General features: G+C 46.8%; 1 protein-coding gene across 5 annotated transcripts in view; it reads right to left on the bottom strand.

Moving 5' to 3' along the window:
* Sel1l3 (SEL1L family member 3) overlaps nt 1–20,025 on the bottom strand; it is a 107,167-nt gene that overhangs the window by 55,964 nt on the left and 31,178 nt on the right. For all 5 annotated transcript variants that reach the window (XR_015636708.1, XR_015636709.1, XR_015636710.1 and 2 more), the window contains 4 exon segments: nt 19,807–19,865; nt 12,547–12,679; nt 10,372–10,504; nt 8,110–8,250 (listed from right to left, as the gene is read on the bottom strand). Coding sequence is in view for 2 of the 5 variants with exons in the window: in NM_001427327.1 (NP_001414256.1) it covers nt 8,110–8,250; nt 10,372–10,504; nt 12,547–12,679; nt 19,807–19,865 (466 nt within the window). In the remaining 3 variants the exon portion in view is untranslated.

Here is a 20,025-nt window from a genome sequence, read left to right as displayed (position 1 = left end):
GACACTTCTCTAAATTGTGCTCCAAAGCCTGGGGCAAGAGGCCCTGTAGAAGCAAGGCAGATGGTGGCAGCCCTGGGAGAGAAGCCCAGGCTTGGACCTGGCCTCATCCCAGAGCACCATTTATTGGCAGCTTCTAGACTTCCTCTAGGCACTGGCAGCAGCAATATGACTTAATGGTACCCTTGCAGAATGGAGGTGGAGAAGACCATCCGTAGTTCTGGGCAGGGGTAGATATCCCCATGGGTACACAGCTATCACACCGGCCTCACTCACACATGCCTGACTTCATGGCACCTGGTCCTAACCATGGAGCCCTACCTAACCGGGATGTGAGCCTTTGAGGTCTTCTTCACTGTCCGCAGCTCTCAAGCCTGTAGCCCAGCCTCCAGTGCTACCTGGCACCTTGCTGGTCCTGGTACCAAAGCACTCTTCAAAGGGCTTTTGATTTCAAACTACTGCATTTTGACAAGGATGGTGGGACAAGAGAATATAAGAACAAAACGGACAAAACAACTCTTAAGTAATGAAAACCACGTAGGCTAAATTCTACTGTTGCAGCATCAGGAAAAAAAAAAAAAGCCCAAATGTTAACAGGGCTATCTCCATGCTCCAGCAACTGCCATCTTCCTAGAGAATTCAATGCTCAGGAGACAGCCTTAAAGCTGACCTATCCAAATGCACCGAAATCTCAATCAGAGGATCTTGTATTGGTTGCTGCCCCAGCGCCCTGCACAGTAGAAACTCAGGGACAGAGCAGGGATAGATTTACCAGATCAAGAAACGGAATCAGGATGCAGAGCTCATCTTTGGAACGCTGGGGGAGGGGGATCTTGAGAGCATCTATATGCACTGCAGCTGGGTACCCCAGGAGTGCTGCCATCTTTAATTCAAAGGCTTGCAGACTCTGTGAGGTGAAGAACAAGCCCTGTTATACATTGAGACTGCAGACACCATTGGGAACAGCTGAGTTTTACAGCATGTTAGCACATCAGCTGTCAACGTTTAGCAAGCCTCCCCCACAGCGCCCCCGGGCACTTGGCCTAGAGCTGTGTGTGGGCTGGTCCCACTCTCGGTGTGGTTGCCCCAGGGCCTAGCACAGTGCCAGGAGGAACTCAGTCTATGGGTTCCAAACTGGCTGTGCAATGTACGTCAAGGACTATTTTACATCTGGGCACCTGTACATCTCACCACCAGATTATAGCCAAAAAGCCCTTTGAAGAGTGCTTTGGTACCAGGACCAGGATGAAAGCCACATTTCCAAAATCCTTTGGTACGCATAGAATTGAAACGATTCCAGTCTACTTTCCTGAACTCTAGAGGGGGTCCACAGCTCCAAGGACCTGAGCGGTGTTTTACAGTACCAAGATGGTAGCTTCCCGGATGGAATAGGTTCATGACGAAAGGGGAAGGAGAGAAATACAGAAGGTAGGAGAGGGAACCCAGTGGACTCTGTCAGGCTGGACTGGAACGGTAGCTTTGTCAAAGCAGACCTCCTCGATGTTGGGACTCCTAGGAGTCAAATTCAAATTCATCATTCCTTCATTGATGCAAGGCCTCTGCCAAAGGTGCAAGGACGGTGAGAACACTGATTCCCAGGTACTGGGAGGTTCTTGGCATCTCCAGACTTTTGAAGTGAGGGTCTTTAAGACAGCAGGAAAAACTGTTTGTGGTACTGGACACTTGGAGTCCCCGGCCCTTGGGAAACTGAGGGAGGAAGCTTTCTGTGAGCTTAGGGGTAACCTGGGCTACATGCTAAACTCTGTTTTAAAAGCAAACAGCAACTGGGAAGAAAGCTTAGTTGGTAAAGTGCTTTTTTGCACAACCAAGAGGACCTGCATTTGATTCCCAGAACCCACATTAAAAATCGAGGCATGATAGTACATGCTTCTGATCCTAGTGCTGGAGAAGCAGATCCTTGGGTCTCACTACCCAGTCAAACAAGCCTACTTGATGAGCGTCCAGGCTACAGGGAGACTCATAAGACAAGGTAGATGGTGCCTGAGAGTGACCTCTGGCCTCACACATGTGTGTGCACATGTGCATGCGTACCCCCCATACACACATGCACAAACTCTCCATGAACAAGCCTAACCACAAGCACACACAAATAAGGGAAGCTGAGGGACTGCCCTCCATGTTTGAGGATTGTAAACCAATAGTTCTTAACCTTCCTAATGCCACAAACTTTTAATACAGTCTCTCATGATGTGGTGACCCCCCCCCAGTCATAAAATCATTTCTGTTGCTACTTCATAAGTGTAATTTTGATACATGAATCATACCGTAATATTGGATATGCAGGCTATCTGATATGTGACCCCTGTGAAAGGGTTACTCATGCAATCACAGATTGAGAACTGCTACTCTAAGCTATGTAGTGGAAGGAGACAAGAGAGCTCATCACTGTAATATGGGAAGGCAGCAATTGGGCGGTTGTACAAGGGGGCATGAGAGGGGAGCTGTGGACCTACAGAGGTGGCGAAAGGCAGGAGAAGGTGTACTGAGTTGGGCCTTGAAGGCTGCTTATCAGGAAGGAAGGGGAAAGTGAGCTGGGTTCTTTGAACAGTATGGGCAGGATCATGTGGAGGAAGAATTTGTCACTAAGTAGCTATCATGCCCCCATAAGCTTGGCTGGCACACACTGATCATGTGGATGTTATGTGCTGCCCTGCACAAGCTATCCCCTGAGGAGATCATAAGAACACACAGAAGATCCAACAGCCCTAAGTCAAAGCAGTCCATCCACAGGGGCCTGTCCCTCATACCCGCAGGGCCATTTTCTGCCTGTGAAGTTCTTTTCTAGACAGTGTGTCACCATAAAGCCAGACAGACTCTCCACAGATTAAAATACTGCATATAACTTATCAACTCGCATAGTCGTAATGGTGGCTAGCATCAAAATAAGTGGGAAATAAGTGTTGGTTAGGATTGGAGGAATTGAATTCATTGTGCACGGTTAGTAGGGACAGAAAATGGCACAGCCACTGTGATAACGGTAGAGGTTCCTCAAAAGGCTAAGAAGAACTTCCACATGATCCAGTAATCCTACTGGTGGATACACACCTCAAAACATGGAGAGCAAATATGGCCAAAGGCATTTATATTCCCAGGTTCAAAGCAGCATCTCTTAAAATAGACAAGGAGCAGAGGACCCAAGTGTTCATTTATGCACAAATGCGTAAGTAAGTCAAATGTGGCCAGGACACACAACGTAAGACTGTTCATCTTTAAAAAAGGAAGGGGATTTTGACACATGCTATACCGTGGGTGAGGACATCATGTTAAGTGCAATGAACCAACAACTAAAAGCTAGATGGTTCCACTTCTAGAGATCATTTGAAATAGTGACGCTCACAGTGACAGAGAGTAGAATGGTGGCTTTCAGTGTCTGTGGCAGACAGATGGAAATTTTTTAAAAACAAGCATATAACCAGTTTTTCAAGATATCGTGTTGGTGACCTGATGCATAGCATGCAAATACTCCTAATAATATTGAACCTGTACAATAAAGAAATAGTAAAAAAATGGCAGTTTTTATGTTAAACATTTTGGCACAGCCCTCAAATAGTTAAAGAGTAAACAGCGGCTGACCCCTCTAGCTGGGGACCTACAGTCCACTCTCTGCTCATCTCATTTGCCAATGGAACCACCATGTCTCCGCCCCTGCAAATTCCACCTCTGCTTTCAAGTGCTGGCTTCAATGGGGAGCTGATGAGCTGGCTGAAGTCACACAGTGTGTGTAGTGGGGAATCACTCTCAAGTCTGAAATGTGTATGTGCACAGGCCCAGGGGCAGAATGTTGGAGGGGAACAGATGTTTCCAAGGAAAAAGGATTCCTCATAAGGAATCAGAAGTGCCATTGTCTGGTCTCATCTTCTCTTGTTTAAAAAAAGAAAAATCAAAGGCTGGAGAGATGGCTTAGTGGTTAGGAGCACCGAGTTCTCTTCCAGAGGACCTGGGTTTGATTCCCAGCAACCACATGGTGGCTCACAGATGAACATAGCTTCAGTTCCAGGGGATCCAATGCCCTCCTCCAACCTCCCTCGGTCCCAGGCATGCATGTGATATACATATATGTAGGCAACACACACACACACACACACACACACACACACACACACACACACACACCCCAGAAATAGTAATTCTACAAATTAATTTCTTTAAGGACATAAAGGAACCTGTGGCTTATCTTTTCTTTTGGCCAGACTAACTCATGTTACAGCACGGCCTTGCTGGGGATGTGACTCAGTGGTGGCGTGATTGCTTAGCCCTGGAATCAACTGTCAGTGTAAGAAAATAAAACCATCTTGTCTAATCAAGACGTGGGCAGGCTAGATGGCTCAGGGGGTGAGGCGATCGGAGTTGGCTCCTAGAGTCCATGTGAAGGTGGGAGGGAAAAATCTCATCTCACAAAGTTGTTTTCTGGCCTTCACACACATGCACTGTCAAGAACAGCCACAAAGACACACCAGTCACACACACGGAGAAACAAATTAACAGTCTTTCTTAATTCTTTGTTCTGTTCCGGCTTAGGGAGGGCATTCGGCCGATACCTGTTTCATGAATAAAGGGATAAACGATTGGAAATGAGTTAGGACGACACTTGGCCTTATCTTTTGTGTCTATTCCAGTTCAACAACAAGAGATCCAAGCATGGAGCATCTGCACTCGAGTCCACTTTCACAGCTTATCTCAGATGTGGGAAATACCACAATATGCATGCATTCATGTGCTTTGTATTACTGTGGGTGAAATTCTTGGAGTGTGGTACTTTCTCTTTTGGAAAAGAGGTTTGGTTCAAGGCCCATCTGTAGAAGTTAAAGCAGTGTTGCGTCATCTTGGCCCTGAGGATCATCTCATAATGGGGACTTGTGCAAGTAAGAGATTCTACAGGGCCAAACAGGAGTCTAGGGAGAGAGTCTGTGTCTGGCCTTACTCTTACAATAATTCGACGTCTTTAAAGGTCAGAGGTCCCATGAGAGTGGCCATAATCCCTTCTGAGAGCCATGCCTGCAGAGTCTGAGAGACACTCCAACTCGTGCCTACTTCTTGCCTGTATGCACATGTGTGGAAACCAAAGGTTCTTCCTTTTCTGCCTTAAATCTGAGACTGTGACATTTACCAAGCCTGGACCTCACCGATTCAGGAAGACTACGTGGCCAGCCAGTCTTCTGGATCCTCCTGTCTCTGCCTCTCCAGACCCTGGATTATAGCCACGTATCGCCTCGTCTGAGTGCTAGGAATTTAAACTCAGGTCCTCATGTTTGTACGGGCATTTCTCCAGCCCCCAACTCCCACCTCTCAAACCTTCCCTTTCCTCCCACAATGCCACACTAGTGACCAAGCCTCTGACACATGAACTCTTAGGGGACAAGCCACATTCAAACCATAGTGAAGGGAGGTCTGATCTTGTCTACCGGTCAATGAGGTCAGACGTACCAGGACGACAGTACAGAGATAATGAGCACACACTTTCTACAAATGAGTTGTGAGGAGCATGCTGGGGCTGGCCAGACACTAGCAGCAGAATGACCTTGTCAGAAATGGTATTCCAGAAGCCAGGAACATGGGCACAGCAGCCTTACAGCTGTTCTTTGGATAAGGGACCGTGGCAAATGTCCATTAAATATGTAAACTGATTTTCTGCCTTCACTTTTCAAGATCAAGTTTTCTGCATTTTCCTCAACCTTGTTAGGAAGCTGGGTATGAGATATGACACTTTCTGTCTCTTGGGCTAGCCAGATGATGCTATTATAGACCCCAGCAGAGAAGAGTTTGACGGTATGTGTGCTCTCCCTCTGCAGTAGCCGCTGGGCCCTTCCAACACAACCTAAAAAAGTAGACGCCCCTGGCAGAATGGGGCATTAGCTCCACAAATTTACCTTCTTTTCCACTCCTGAGTGCCCCTGCCCTGAGAGACTGGGGACAAGCAGTGGCTGTGTGCCCTAAAGAGGCCAAAGCCATGGTTGTGGAGAGGCACAGAGCTTGGGGGCATTGCTTCCTGCTGATCTCGTTTAGCCTGGAATCTGCATTTGACGGGCAAGCCTAGCATAGTGGGTCCTAATGTGGAGGTGTGGCTTTGGAGGCGGTGGGACTCATTCCCCATTTCTACCAGTCCCACAGCCTGACCTTGGCCTACAGGACTTGCTTGGTCTAGCTTGTCCTGCAAGCTCATGATTTGAGTCTTTCCTTTGATTCTATTTCCAGTCTTCCATGGAGAATAAAATAGTCCTAGATTCAAACAAACAAAACCTCGAGCTGTAAAAATAACATGAAAACATTTGTATCGAGAGTATTTCCTTTAAAAAGAACGTATTGTGAAAATGACTCGATCCTCCTCCCCAACCGTGAAACTATATTTAACTGTGATTAGAAATCACAGACACGAGTTTTAGTAGATGTGGTGGGAAGTTCTGCATGCACTCCTTCTCCTTGGGTCTTTTTAACACCATCACTACCACCACATTCCGTTGTGTAGACGAGGAAACCAGGGCTCAGCGAAAACAAGCACTTGCTTAGGAGCACAGTGAGTGAGTGTTAGCCGAGGTGGAAGCAGCTCGCCCAGCTCCAGAGACCACGGTGTCACGGGACATACTCTTCAGATCACCCAGCAGTCGTGGACACTGCAATGCCACCTTCTCTGTCTCCATCACTCTGTCCTCCTCAGACCTCCAGCCTTTCTTCCAGGACTTTGCAATCCCCTCCCTGCTCCACACTCTCCTAGCTCACCTCCTTCTCCCCAACTGCTGTCAGCCAGCATCAGAAATTCCCCTCTGGTTACACTCTGCCTACAGCCTGAAGCCCTCCAACTAGTTGCAGACACCTGAAAGGAAAAACCACACAGGTTCCAGTGGGCCATTAAACTTTGGCTAAACCCTGGGTCATCTCTGGCTTCCCATCCCTTAGCATACATGCTGTCCCTCCTCCTTGCCTCTGCCCTGTCTCCAGAACCCACTCCTGTCTTTCTTCTCTGGCAAATACCTCCAGAAGTAGTCTCAATGTCACCTCCTCCTGGAAGCCCTTCTGGGACACCTGAGTCTAGAAGCAGCCACTCCTCTCTTTGTGCCTCCACTTCCATGGCTTTTACTCAAAGGGCTTACAGCTTGTCTTTGTTTTTAAGCCTGTCACTCAAGAGGGAGGAACCTCCTGCCATCTTACTCAGCCAAGTGAGTCAATATTAGAGAACGGGAGATCAAATATCCTGTACAGCTTGAATTCTTCCAGGATGGGCAGGGCCAGCGTATAAAGAAAGCCCATGCTCTGTGACAGTGCCATTTGCAGGAGGACATCTTTGAATTTCCTCCACTCAAAGGGCTGGTTCCCCAACCAGAACACAATGAGCCTTTTTATCGCTTGACACAAGTACGGGCTCCGTGGGACCAGCTCCTCTTTCTAAGAGGCATGACTTCAAGATCTCCTGGAGCCCTACAGTGTGTACTTAACTAAACAAATACAACTTGCATTGGGCCTAAGAGGAAGCCATCAGCATCCAAGAACGACCTTCGAATCTGAGATGACACTGAAGTGTACTTCAAACCAGGAGGCTCACGTTCAAATGCCTAAGGGTTAGACGTCATCTAACCGTCCATGACAGTACATGACAGGAGGTGAAAACTCAGAGAAGAGGGACCATGGGCAGACAGAAAAATGCATGGACTCAGGCCTCCCCTCCAGGATCACTGACTGTAGAAACAGAGGGCCAGAGCAGCTACGTCTTTGATATTTTTTCTTTCCAAGTAAAGCTAGAAATTTGCATTTTTCTGAAAGTTTTTAGATACCAATAATGAAATTCTTTTCAAATACACAGAAAGGTATTTTGCAAACTAACTCCATTTGGAGGCCAATTCTGGCGGCGGTCTGTCCGTTTTGCAGCCCTGGCTTTAGATAAAGCATCGCTTGAGTGATCCCTAAATTTAAGTTTTTGGAAATGCGCACAGATATATTCAGCGCTGTGGACACACAAGGGCAGAATTTAAATCTGAAATTAAACTAGAACACTAGGGTTAAAAATAACATTAAGGCATAATTCACCGAGAGAGAGTGAGTAGACAGAAAAGCAGGGCGCCTTCCTAGCTAGCTCCAAACCCCAGGCAGAGGCCCAGTTACCGGTCAGCAGGTCCATCTGCAGCAGAGTCTGGAACAAGCTGGGGTGCCTGTCTCTCAGCCCCTTCTCCCAGGGTAAGGCTCTGCACACCTCGGCTCTCCCATACTTGCGCTTGAGGTCCAGGTAGGAGTTACGGAAGTCACCTACACAAAAGCAGAAGACATCACCCGCTCAGGAGTGGCAATGATCTTATCCCTCTAAAAGCTGTCCTTCCTAAAAGAGAATTGGGATGGGAGAGCAGGCTTAATATTCCTGGATTTGACTTGGGTCTTTCGGGGGGATTTGAAACTGGCCATGATACCTCTGCCTTGGGGGTCAGCATATGGAGCCAAGTCCAAGAGAAACATGCCAAAGATGCTGACAGCTGTTGACTAATTCTACAGAATGAGCAGCTGACCCCTGACTTGTCCCCAGGAGGCCAATAGTCTAGGCCATTTTTGCTGGCATGTATGTTGAAGAACAAGGCCCCAAAGCCCCCAGAGAGGCGAGGCAATTGAAGACTTTAGGAGACTTTCCCTGATGCCACCAAACAGGTCGGCATATAGGGCTGGCTTTTCAACTCAAGGCCTCACTCCAGGCGCTGTGTGAACAATCAAGGGGACGTTACTATTCCTGTGTGTCTGCCCCCTCTCCTGGCAGCATCTTTGTTTCTGTGTGATTCAGCAAGCGGTAAGAGCAGCAGCTGGGATTAGGACAGTGGCTTCTTTTTAATGTTTAATACCTGCATGTACATGGCGAGGGGGTACACGTGTGTAGGTGTGCATGTACGTATGCACTTGCATATAGAGGCAGGGGGACAAACAACCTTTGGGGTGCATCATTCCCAGAAACATCACTGAGCCTTTGAGATGTGGTTGCTCACTGTCCTGGAGCTAGCCCAGTCAGCTGTCAGTGAGGTTAGCCTCAGCAACACCAGTCTCCACCTCCCCAGAGCTGGCATTCCAGCAAAGCGAAGTCATAGCCAGCATTTTTATATGGGCACCTGGCATGGGACTCAAGTCTTCATGCTTGCAAATCCTTTACCAACTGAGCCATCTCCTTAGCCCAAGACTATTTTCAAATTAGATTTTTGTTTAGGGTGGGGGATCCTGTGTGTTCCACCCGGCTTAGGTGGAGATCAAAGGGCAACTTTGAGAAGTCAGTTTTCTTCCATAGTGCAGCTCCTGGGGAACTTAGGCTGTCAGGCTTGGTCTTAGATGCCTTTACCTACCTAGCCACCTCTCCACGTGATAACCTGCCTCTGAAGAGAACTGCAGGGGGTTGAGCACCTGCCACCCACTCAGACCACTATGTGACCCTGTCAGCCCCGCATGGCTTAGGTACATCTATGGCCTCTCCTTCCCTAGCCTGGAACTGGGAGTTCCACTTGGGGGAGGGGGCATGAGATAAGCAAGGCAAGATCGAGATGCTGAACTAGCTCTTGCGGATGACAAACGCCCCACAGGGATTTCTCTTCCAGAAGGAACATATGTGACTAACTGTGGTGTTACCGAATCAAACGTGGAGATCTAGAGCACAGAAAACTTTACTAAGTGCTTACTCTGTGCTGGGACCCTACTAGACAAGACAGGACTAAGCTCTGCCCACACCCTGGGTGAGGAAGGAGAGCCTGGGCCAGGTGAGCTCTGCAGTCTGTTTGAGAGCCATTCCTTCTGCCCAATTTACTGGTGCCTTCCTGAGCTGATCTGAGGATGTAAGAATAAAACAGGGCCCCAGAGAGCAGAGGCACTGTTCAGAGATAGTAATGGTCCAAGGCAAAATACACTGATGTGTATAATAATTTCTAGTGATTAATTTATATTATCCAAATGCCTTGCCTTGCCTTGCCTTGCCTTGCCTTGCCTTGCCTTGCCTTGCCTTGCCTTCCCTTCCCTTCCCTTCCCTTCCCTTCCCTTCCCTTCCCTTCCCTTCCCTTCCCTTCCCTTCTTCCCTTCCCTTCCCTTTGGCATGCCTTCTAGGTAGAAAGAATGCCATGCCAGGTTCATTTGTATTCTTAAACAAGATCAGGTGTGGCGGGGGCTTCCAACAGTCTCCGTTCATGGCGGTTGCTGGTGCTTTGGGGGGTTGGGTGGGGGTAAGGATCAAGGCGGAATGCACACTGTGGCTCCCATCTGTCTTTGGAAGCCTTGAGGTGCACCTGATCCTGCTGGAATCTGGGCCGAGTGGTACGTGGGATACGTTTCTATTTTAGTCCGCCCCAGAGCAAAGCTAAACATGTCAATGCAAATGCAGAGCTTAAAATGCCCCCAGAGTGCCGTACTTACATGTCTCTCGCCTCTCACCCCCAGCCTGGACTGTTGCAGTATATGAGGATATTATGTCCCAGACCTCGGCGCAACGCTCATAATATAACTTGATTTGTTCAGCCAGTTCCTTCTCAAGGAAGGGATTAAGAACCTGCAGGAGGGTAAGAGATTGCACGAACTGTAGTCGTCATCAAACGTCCTCTGGCTCATACCTACGGAGGTGTTCAGCTTGGCTGAGGTTCTTTTGGCATCACCAGCTGCCACCCCACCTGGATCAGCAAACTGATGCCATTAGGATCCATTCGAGGCCTGCCAGCCTCTTGTGTGTGCTACCTTCTCATCTGCAAAGCTTCTTACACATCAGTAGAGACCTGTCCCCCTCCATGTGTAGTCCCTAGAAAATTACATCCATCTCCATTTCCAAATGCTAATTCTACCCAAGCGGTGCCTGCCACCTGAGGCCCTCCTGTTTCCTTCTGCTTGCAGCATCCTCAGTCAGCAAGAGCCAAAGATGGGCCTCTGTTCCAAAGCACAATTCCCTACCACCTTATCATGTGGCCAGATGTGCATGTGCACCTCAGTGAGCCGGAGCTCGTGGGAATCAACTCATGTCATGTGACTTATTAAGAGAAATGGGTCGGAGTCCCAAAGAGCAAGTCCCTTGGGGCCAGGGGACTTAACCCTGTTTTCAAATGCATGTCTGGACCCAAGAGAGGTTCAAGAAACGGGCTCACTGGGTTGTAACCAGTCCTGGCTTTTTTTTCTTTTTTCTTTTTTTTTTTTTTTTAATATATAGAAGGATCCAAAACTTTAGAGCACACTAGAGGAGAAGGAAGAGGAGGCAGTCTTAGTGAAATTATTTTTAGTTTCATAGATAAATACATATATGTATATCTGTTTGTTGTTCGTTATATTAATTAGAGTATCTTCAAAACATCCTTTAAAGCTGGGTCTGTTGACATCCATCTGTCATCACAGCTAGTCAGTAGCCTAAGGCCAGAAAATCAAAAGTTCAAAGCGTGCCTTAACTCCAGGGTGAGTTCAAGGCTAGCCAGGACAACTTAGTAAAAACCTGTCTCAAAATCTAAAAAATATTTTTAAGAAAGGAAAGAGTCTAAAGCTGAGAGAAAGCTTGGCGGTGTTTGAGCTCCAGGACCAAGAAATATTTTTATTTTGTTTTTTCGAGACAGGGTCTCCTGTATCCCAGACTGGCATACAACTTGATCTTGAGCTCTTGATCTTTGCCTCGACTTGCTGACCACTGGCATTACCAGTGTGCACCACCACTACATGCCACAACAGTGAAATGTTTGAAGCTCAGCCTCACCCATCTTTCTTGCTTCTCCTCTCAGCTCCAGGTCTGATCTGCAGTAGGGACTCTGAAGCACTTAGTGCAGAAGTAGATACATGAATTTTTCCTTTCCTAGCTATCTCAAAGGGAGGGAGGGGGAGACGGAGGGAGCGAGGGAGTCAGGCTTCCTATTTGTTGTTGTGTCTTTGCCTGGACTCCACGGGGTCAAGGGAAAGAGAGGACAATTCCCTCTCAGGCATCTGGTGGGGTCCTCTATCTCCTTAGCAGAGATGAGAAGACACTGTTCAGAGGCTGCATGGTAGGGGGCTGTGAGTCCTCTACTAGAATGGCTGTGCCCTCTGTGGGCGTGTTAGGATGTGTGTCTTGGATACAGTGAATTACTTCGGGGTCCAAAGCCCTCTTGAATCTGGCTCTCTGTGGTCCACCCATCCCAGCATGAGCTGAGGCAGGGCTTCTGGGAAAATGAGTGAAAGATTGGCTGGCACAGGGCTTTAATTTGCTGGGGTGTAGTTTCTTCTGATACTTTAAATAATAGCGTAGAAGAGAAGCTTTACCAAATAACTAAGATTCTCTCCTTTCATTAGCTTAATCACTGGATAGGCAACCGCCTGATAAAAATCTACTCTATAATTAAGCTAGTAGTTATTAAAACAGAGGAAGTAAATGGTTCTCATTTTATGAGTACTAAATGAACCGCACGGTAACAGAAATCTATTATTGGGCTGGCTCAGGGGAAGCCTCAATATTAATTATGCTTGGTGGCTGAGCCCACGCATGGCTCAGTCCGCTTGGGTAAATCTTTTGTTTACACTGTGTTCCTTGCTCTCAGTGGCCCACTGTCACACACACTCCTGGCAAGTTTCTCGATCCCCACGGCTCACCTGTGCGGGGTGTAGGCTGCGGAGGCGATAGTATTTCACTGGTCCAAAAAACCCTTCGATGCCTGCCACATACCTGCTCCCTCCAACAACGAAGTATCCAGCTGTGTCATTGTAATAGAAATCTTCATGGAAGCTGGAGAGGAACACAGAGGGTTGAGGCAGCCCCGGGGACTGGGACCTGGTTATCGTAAAAGAGACTCTGCGTGGACATCCCCAGACCCTTTGACCTAACTCAAGTTGCCTCTCAGTCTGGTTTGCAGATGAGCCCACTGCTGGGTCAGGTGGACCTGGGCTACATCCTGGCTCTGCCAGTCAGCCGCTGTGTGAACTTGTCCCAACAAGCTAAGCCCTAAAGACTATTGTCCTTTGTAAAATGATAGTTTCCTACATAATGAACTGTTAGGATTTGATGTACTGTGGTCCCAGGTAAACAAACACCTAACGTCTGTTAGTGATACTGTTTAGAATTGGGAGAAATATTGGGAATTATTTTCCTTTAATATTTTGCTTTACAAGGAAAAGTTGTTTTATTGAGTAGACAGAAGGCAGGTTAAGGGGAAACTTAGAATTTAGACTGATTGATAAGAATGGGAAGTTAAATTCATTGAGGAGGAGGCATCGCGGCAAGGCCAAAGGTCATGGCCAGATACAAGAGGCCAGCAGCATGTGACGTGCCTGTGCCCATATTGCAGGGAAGGAGACAGGGACCAAACAGTTGGTGTATATGAAGGGCACCAAGGTGCTTCTTGCTGTGTTCTTTATACTCAAGATCTGAAAACTTCAGGAGTCTCCCCATGAGGGACAGTCAGCCTGTGGTGCTCGGGCACAACTTTCTTTACTATGTAAATTGAAAAGGGGGTAGACCTGAGAAAAGGAATGTGCTGCTAAGTTTAAAAGTGAAGATGTGGAGGCCCGGGGAGGTTGCTCAGTTGGTCCACACACAAAGCTCTCGGTTTGCACCCCGGCACCACAAAAATCCCAGCGCTCAAGAGGAAGAGGAAGGAGGGTGAGTCCTCTACTAGAACGGCTGTGTCCTCTGTGGGAATGTTAGGATGTGTGTCTTGGATACAGTGAATTACCTCAGGGTCCAAAGCCCTCTTGAATCTGGCTCTCTGTGGTTCACTCACAACTCAAGGTCACCCTCAACTACTGTGAGACCAAGGCCAGTGTAAGCCACGTGAAACTCTGTGTGTGTGTGTGTGTGTGTGTGTGTGTGTAAGAGAGAGAGAGAGAGAGAGAGAGAGAGAGAGAGAGAGAGAGAGAGAGGATAGTTTCTATCTGTGTAGGGACAGTAAGCAGGTATTTTTGTATTTGCACAAACTCTGAAATAAACTAATGAAACCATTTCCCCATAGGGCATGAGGTAGAGGCTGGAGTTAGTCAGGAGAGCTGGAGGCGAGGCTTGGCCATATCTTCGTTTTTGTTATTTTTCTTTTCCTTAGCGTTGGCTTGGTAAACCTCGTGCACTCATTACCTATTTAGAAACCAAACTAGGACTAGGTGACCGTGTGACCAGAGCATATGTGAGCAGCAGGGTAGGTAAAACTTGAGACAAGTCAAGTAAGAAGCCAGCCAAAGAGGGGAGAGAGCCATGGGCAGAGAGGGCAGATGGAAAAGCCAAGAAGAGAGAACAAAATGACAGGCAGGCTGCCAGAAGCCAGGGAGCTGAAGAAGCCAGAAGCCAGGGGACAGCAAGCTCCTGACAGGTGGCTCCGGGAAGCCAGGCAGCCCGGGGTTATTCCAGGACAGTGATGGTCTGACTGCCTCTGAGCAAGACCCTGTTCTCTAGCAGGAATACCTGGTCAGGGAGGAGGCTGGGGAGGGTGGGGATTGGGGCGCGCGCGCACGAGTGTGCGTGTGTGTGCGTGTGTGTATGTCTGTGTGTGTGTGTGTGTGTGCGACTGCGCGAGTGTGCGCATGAGCGTGTGTGAATGTGAACCACTTTCTCAAGAAATAAATCCACTTAGGCACATGCAACACTGATGGAAGAGAAGGCCTTCCTTCCACTCCTGTTTTTATCTTTTCAGAATCTCCCTCTCTGTCTCTCTGTCTCTCTTTCTCTCCCTTCTTCCATCCACCTTTGCTCCCATCCCCTCCCTCCCCTTCCTCTTCTTCCCCCTCCCTCTCTCCTTCCTTTTTATCAAGAGAGACCACCAAGTTAGTAACTCTGATTACAGAACAGACCCTGTTTCTCAGGACCCTGGAATGTTCTAACTCTCATGTGAGTGCTTGGTGCTGAATGGATGAGAAGCTTTATCCTGACTCAGCTTGTCGAGGTCCCCAGTTCTCTGCAACTCTCTTGGTGCTCACAGTACGCTGGGGGTGCTCCCTAGTAGAGGCTCTCTGGAACCCTCATCCCTTCCCCTTCCTTTTAAATGTGAAAATAACCATGTCTATTTATTGCGCTGTGGTGAGGGTTGACTGGACTACCAGTTGAATGATCAAAATGCTTCAAAAGGTTGCATATTTCAGAGGACTCGGGATATTGCAGTGTGTGCATAGACAATTGTTTGAACATCCGGAATCAGCAAACTTAGAAACCCCCAATTCTCTGAAATCAGAAGTCTAAAAGGCTTTAAAATCTGACATGGCCCTCAGACATTGCCAGACTTTGAGCATTTAGGTTTTAGATTTGTGGCTCCTCAGCAGTTAATACATAAAGTACTTAAGACAGTGCCAGGCACATGGCAGAGGCCATGACTGTTGGCTATAGGTGTGAATACCCACCTCCCCGCTGGACTTCTACTCCTACCATGTGAGACACACATGTGTTCATTCCTCGGACAAAATACTGCCAACTCCGTGTTCATTGTAATCCTGCCATGGACCTCAATATGCAATCAATTAAAATAGAACTAGGGGGAAAGACAGTTCCTTCTATCATAGAGCAAGTTAAGCTGGGTCTGTAAGTCCGGCTACTCAGAAACATGAGTCAGAGGGACCAAAAATTCAAAGCTGTCCTAGACAACATCCTGAGAGTCAGCCTCAAAATAAAACAACAAAGTTGTTCAGTGGGAGAGCGTGGACCTGGCATGCAAGACCCTATATATTCAGTCTCTAGTAGCACAGGCACACACACACACACACACACACACACACACACACACACACACACACAGAGAGGGAGAGAGACAGACAGACAGACAGACAGACAAAAACCAAAACCCACACCCGTATGCAAATTCGTTACTACTTTGAGTAGGTTCAATAAAGGAAAGTTATTTTAGTAGTGGAATTATAATAAACAACTATTAAAGATGAAAGAAATCTGGAAGAGCTTGGGGCTGAAACTGTTTCATAAGTGTTTCTTTCTTTCCTCCTGTTTGGGAAGGGAGAAAACAAATTGTGTGTGTTTATTACGAGAGAGAGAGAGAGAGAGAGAGAGAGAGAGAGAGAGAGAGAGAGAGAGAACAGCATTCCAATTTTCAGAGCAAAGGGAAGGCCCTGTCTCGAAAGCTTGATGCAAATTTATACAGCAGTCCCCGTTCATAGTCCTTAATCACTCAGGGGGTGCAGCCCCCAAACTCCTGTGGATGACTGAAACCTTGTATTGCTCCAAACTCTACCTATGCTGGCTTCCTGCCCCTGTATCTCCACATCAATGATCAGCTTTAATCAATAAAGTCCACTCAGTAAAGGGCGAGCAGTGACAATAGACAAAGTAGAGCACTTTGGGCCGCATACTATGATGATTGTATGCAAATGTGCTATCTTTTGCATACCCTTGAAGTATCTTTCAGGGCTGTGCTCACCCTCTCTGTGAGTGAGGTGATATGTTGGAGAAGCATCTAACAGCTCCTCTGGGAGTCTCAATTTCCAGCACCACTACTCTTGTGCTTTGGGGAATGTTAAAGTGGAGAGAGAATGGAATGAACGCTGGTGTCTTGGCAAGATAACTGAAGACACAGCTACGTAACGGGCAGGTAACACCCACTTCGTGGATACACAAGGACAATGCACAGTACAAAAGACATCATCACAGCATGCACTTTAAAATATACACGATGCTTACTTCTGCAATTTTCCATTTAATAGTTTTGGGCCTCTGCTGACTGTGCATAAGAAAATCATGGAAAGTGAACTGGGTAATGGGGAACCACTGTATGACTTTTAGTTAGTACACAATGCTTAAGATAAGGGCTCTTGCTTTCCCCAGTTCTTCCCTCCCCCAAGAAACATAGAGAACTTGTTCTCTATGTCACTGCCCAGTAATTTTTAAACTGTCATCATTATCAACCATCAGTAGATACAACTGTCTTGGTCTCCATCTACATCTCTATGTCATGTTCCTATATTTTTCTCTTCTGAAATGCTCAGTGTTTGCACAAGATTGTAAGACAACCCTGTGATGTGCATGGTTTGATGGTCATCAATTTCCCTGACATGAAAGCTGACTTAGACTCTTCCAGAGCTCCGACTAGTCTCTTTGGAAAACCCCAGACACTCTGGCAAACTGTCTTTTCTCTTATCTGGACATATAGGGCCCTGGTTTATTACGGAGAGCACCGGAGCCCAGAAGATTGACTGATGTTGTTGGATAAGCCCTGTTCAGAATTAGGAGATAGCCAGGCTTGCAGTTTCAAGAAGAGACTCGAGGACCCTTCGCCTCTGCTCATAGTGTTTGTCTGGGGTAAATTCCTCAGGACCTAATCTAAGTTCTGAGTCTCTCAAGCCACTTTATCTGTTTTTTTTTCTTCTATCATTTCTGATAGCCTGTAAATTTAAATTTATTTGTGAATTCATTGTTCTACCAAACAATTCTCCTTTATCGGATTTTCCCCCAATTTCCTGGAAGTAGAGACTGCATTCCTTTTTTTTTTTTAAATCTTCTCCCAACCCTAGAATCAAATCCTGTGTCTGGAATATGAAATATGCTCAATAAATATGTGATGGACAGACAGATAGATACATGGACAGATGGATGTAACCTGAAGGTATTCCTGTCGCTTACTTGTGCCAGCCCAAGTTGCTGAACACTTAATTTCTGTTCCTGTGACACTGTCCCCAACCCTTCATAAAGCCAATACCACATTTCCATTTCAAGAATGGACAAGAGAGCTAGCAAGGTGTCCTCACAATATTCACAACCGGGAAGCCTGTAACGTGATGCTGTTCACTTCCCTGGCTGGCATCACTGTAACAGGAGGGCTCTGGTTGAGATCCCAGAGATGGCAGTGAAGAACACGCAGGGCTGGGGCGAATATGAGTCGGTATGACGTGTCGGATGCTCTACCGGGGATATGGAACTGGTACAAACCTGCCGATCAGTCCATGTTCATACTGATTCTGTCTTTACAGGGTCTGAGACCTGTTCATAGATGATTTTTTTTGCATTCATTTTTTTTAAAATATTGAATCAAAACGTCGTTTTCTTATCACTCTTGAGTTGCCTCCCACCCCACCATCACCAGTAAGGGCTCCCAACCCACAAGACCAGCTTTATCCAAAAGAGACACTGTATAGGGGCAGCCACACAGGGACATCACACCAGGACCTAGAGGAATGTCCTGGCTGCTTCTCCTAGCATGTGGTCTTGCTAACACCACAGGTGCTGGAGAATGGACAAGATGAAGTTCTGTTGCCACAGCAACTCTGGGTTTTGGTACTGGGCTCTGGCCACGCCAGCATTGAGCTGCTGTCACTCGTATGATGTCTCGTCTTGGAATGCCACCCCTCACTCCCTCACACTGTGACCAGCTATATTCACTTGTGTGGGCCTCTGGGATTTGGGATTTTATAGAAAAGGAAGCCCTCCTGTGAGAAATGAAAGGGCACCTTCGCAATCTAACCAGTTGTTAAAAATGCCCTGGGACCGGGATGGGCGGGGCTGGAGAGGATCTTGAGACTTTTAATATCTAGGGCTTACTGCACAGAACAGATTTCCAAAGGAGCCTCAGATCCTGTCGAGCTTCTCTGTCCCTTGATCTAGTCTCAATAGCAACTTCCATAAAGAAAACCTGCCTGTGTTGGGTGCTTCCAATTTTGGCACACGTTAAGACTTCTGCTTCATTCCTAGCCTTCATCCTCTATGATTTCACTCTCTATGCTTCCATATAACTATGGACTTACTCTTACCTCGTGGCAGCTAGGCAATGATACATCCTTAGCCTTTCTAGAAAACCCTAACCCTTTAATACACACACACACACACACACACACACACACACACACACACACACACACTCACCACAAAAACAAACAAAAAACAAGAATTGCTCTAAACTCCTGGAGCCTACTAGAAACCAGTGAGCTTTACATGTGAACAAGGTTGAAGAAGTGTATGGTTTCTCTTCCCACCCCACTCCCTCTCTGTTCTGGTTTCCTCAGTAGCCTGTTCCTGAGGGAATCTGGGTATCCAGCTCTGATGGGGTTTCCCAAATACCTAATGAAGGCTGTCTGTGCTTGACCCTATAAAACCCACTATTACATGCGGGTGTAGGAACAAATTAGAAACCAACAAAGCACAAGGCAAGGGCCCCAGTTCTCAGCTTCTGCAAATGCTATGGAGACCGTTGCAGAGGGATGAAAAGCTGTGGCGGTATCAATAGCTGTGCACATTTCAAATCTAGATTATGAACATAAATATGAAGACTGTCTCCTTTTATGCTCTACACTACACCAAACTTTCCAGCCATTCTCAATGAGCAACATTAATACTTAGATTTATTTTCTTTAGGATCCTTCGTAGAAGATAATTCTCAAAGAAAATAAATTACGAAGTGCCACGAAGGAAGAATTTACGGTGAGATTTGGAAAAAGGATTGGCTACTTTCCCTTGCTTAGTACCAAATAAATATACATATATACTTGCAGGAAGAATGGATGCTTGTTAAAAGATAAAAATTCAGAGCCTAGCTTGGACCCAGAGATTGTTTGGTGGGTTCTGGCATTGGCTACCAAGCCTGACAACTTGAGTTTGATCCCTGGGACTTACATGGTGGGAAGGGAGAACCAACTCCTGAAGGTCATTGACCTCTGACCTCCACATGTATATGGTGGCTGACTTCTGCATGTACAACATGGCTGACCTCGACATGTACACCATAGTATCTGTATACATGTATGTGTGGTGCACAGACACGTGAGGGGGCTGGTGGGAAATAAGATGTAAAAACCAAGGACAAAATAAAAGCAGCAACAACAACAGCCTGGCTTGGAAAGGCTGAATGCTGTGTGCAGAATAGTCTTAGGGTTGAAAGTTACAGTGTGAAGACTCCTTAGCCCTACAACAGACTACTTGTGGACGAAAATGACACTTACCTAATGGTCTGATTATGGTAGCTTTTCAAGTCCCATCCAATGCTGGCAGTGACCATTATCTACATCGGGAGAGAAATATAAGGTCAGGTAAGGCAGCACACCCCATGCTACAAATATATACAATCTTTGGTATAAATTACTCATGAAATGTGCTTGTCCTTCTCCTGATTAATTTCTACAAAAATAAAATTAACAGTTTACTAGCCCTGTGTATATTTT

This window comes from Rattus norvegicus, chromosome 14 (assembly GCF_021556685.1).
Source record: "Rattus norvegicus strain SHRSP/BbbUtx chromosome 14, alternate assembly SHRSP_T2T, whole genome shotgun sequence".
Lineage (NCBI taxonomy): Eukaryota > Metazoa > Chordata > Mammalia > Rodentia > Muridae > Rattus > Rattus norvegicus.
This window is presented reverse-complemented; position numbering and strand designations above follow the sequence as displayed.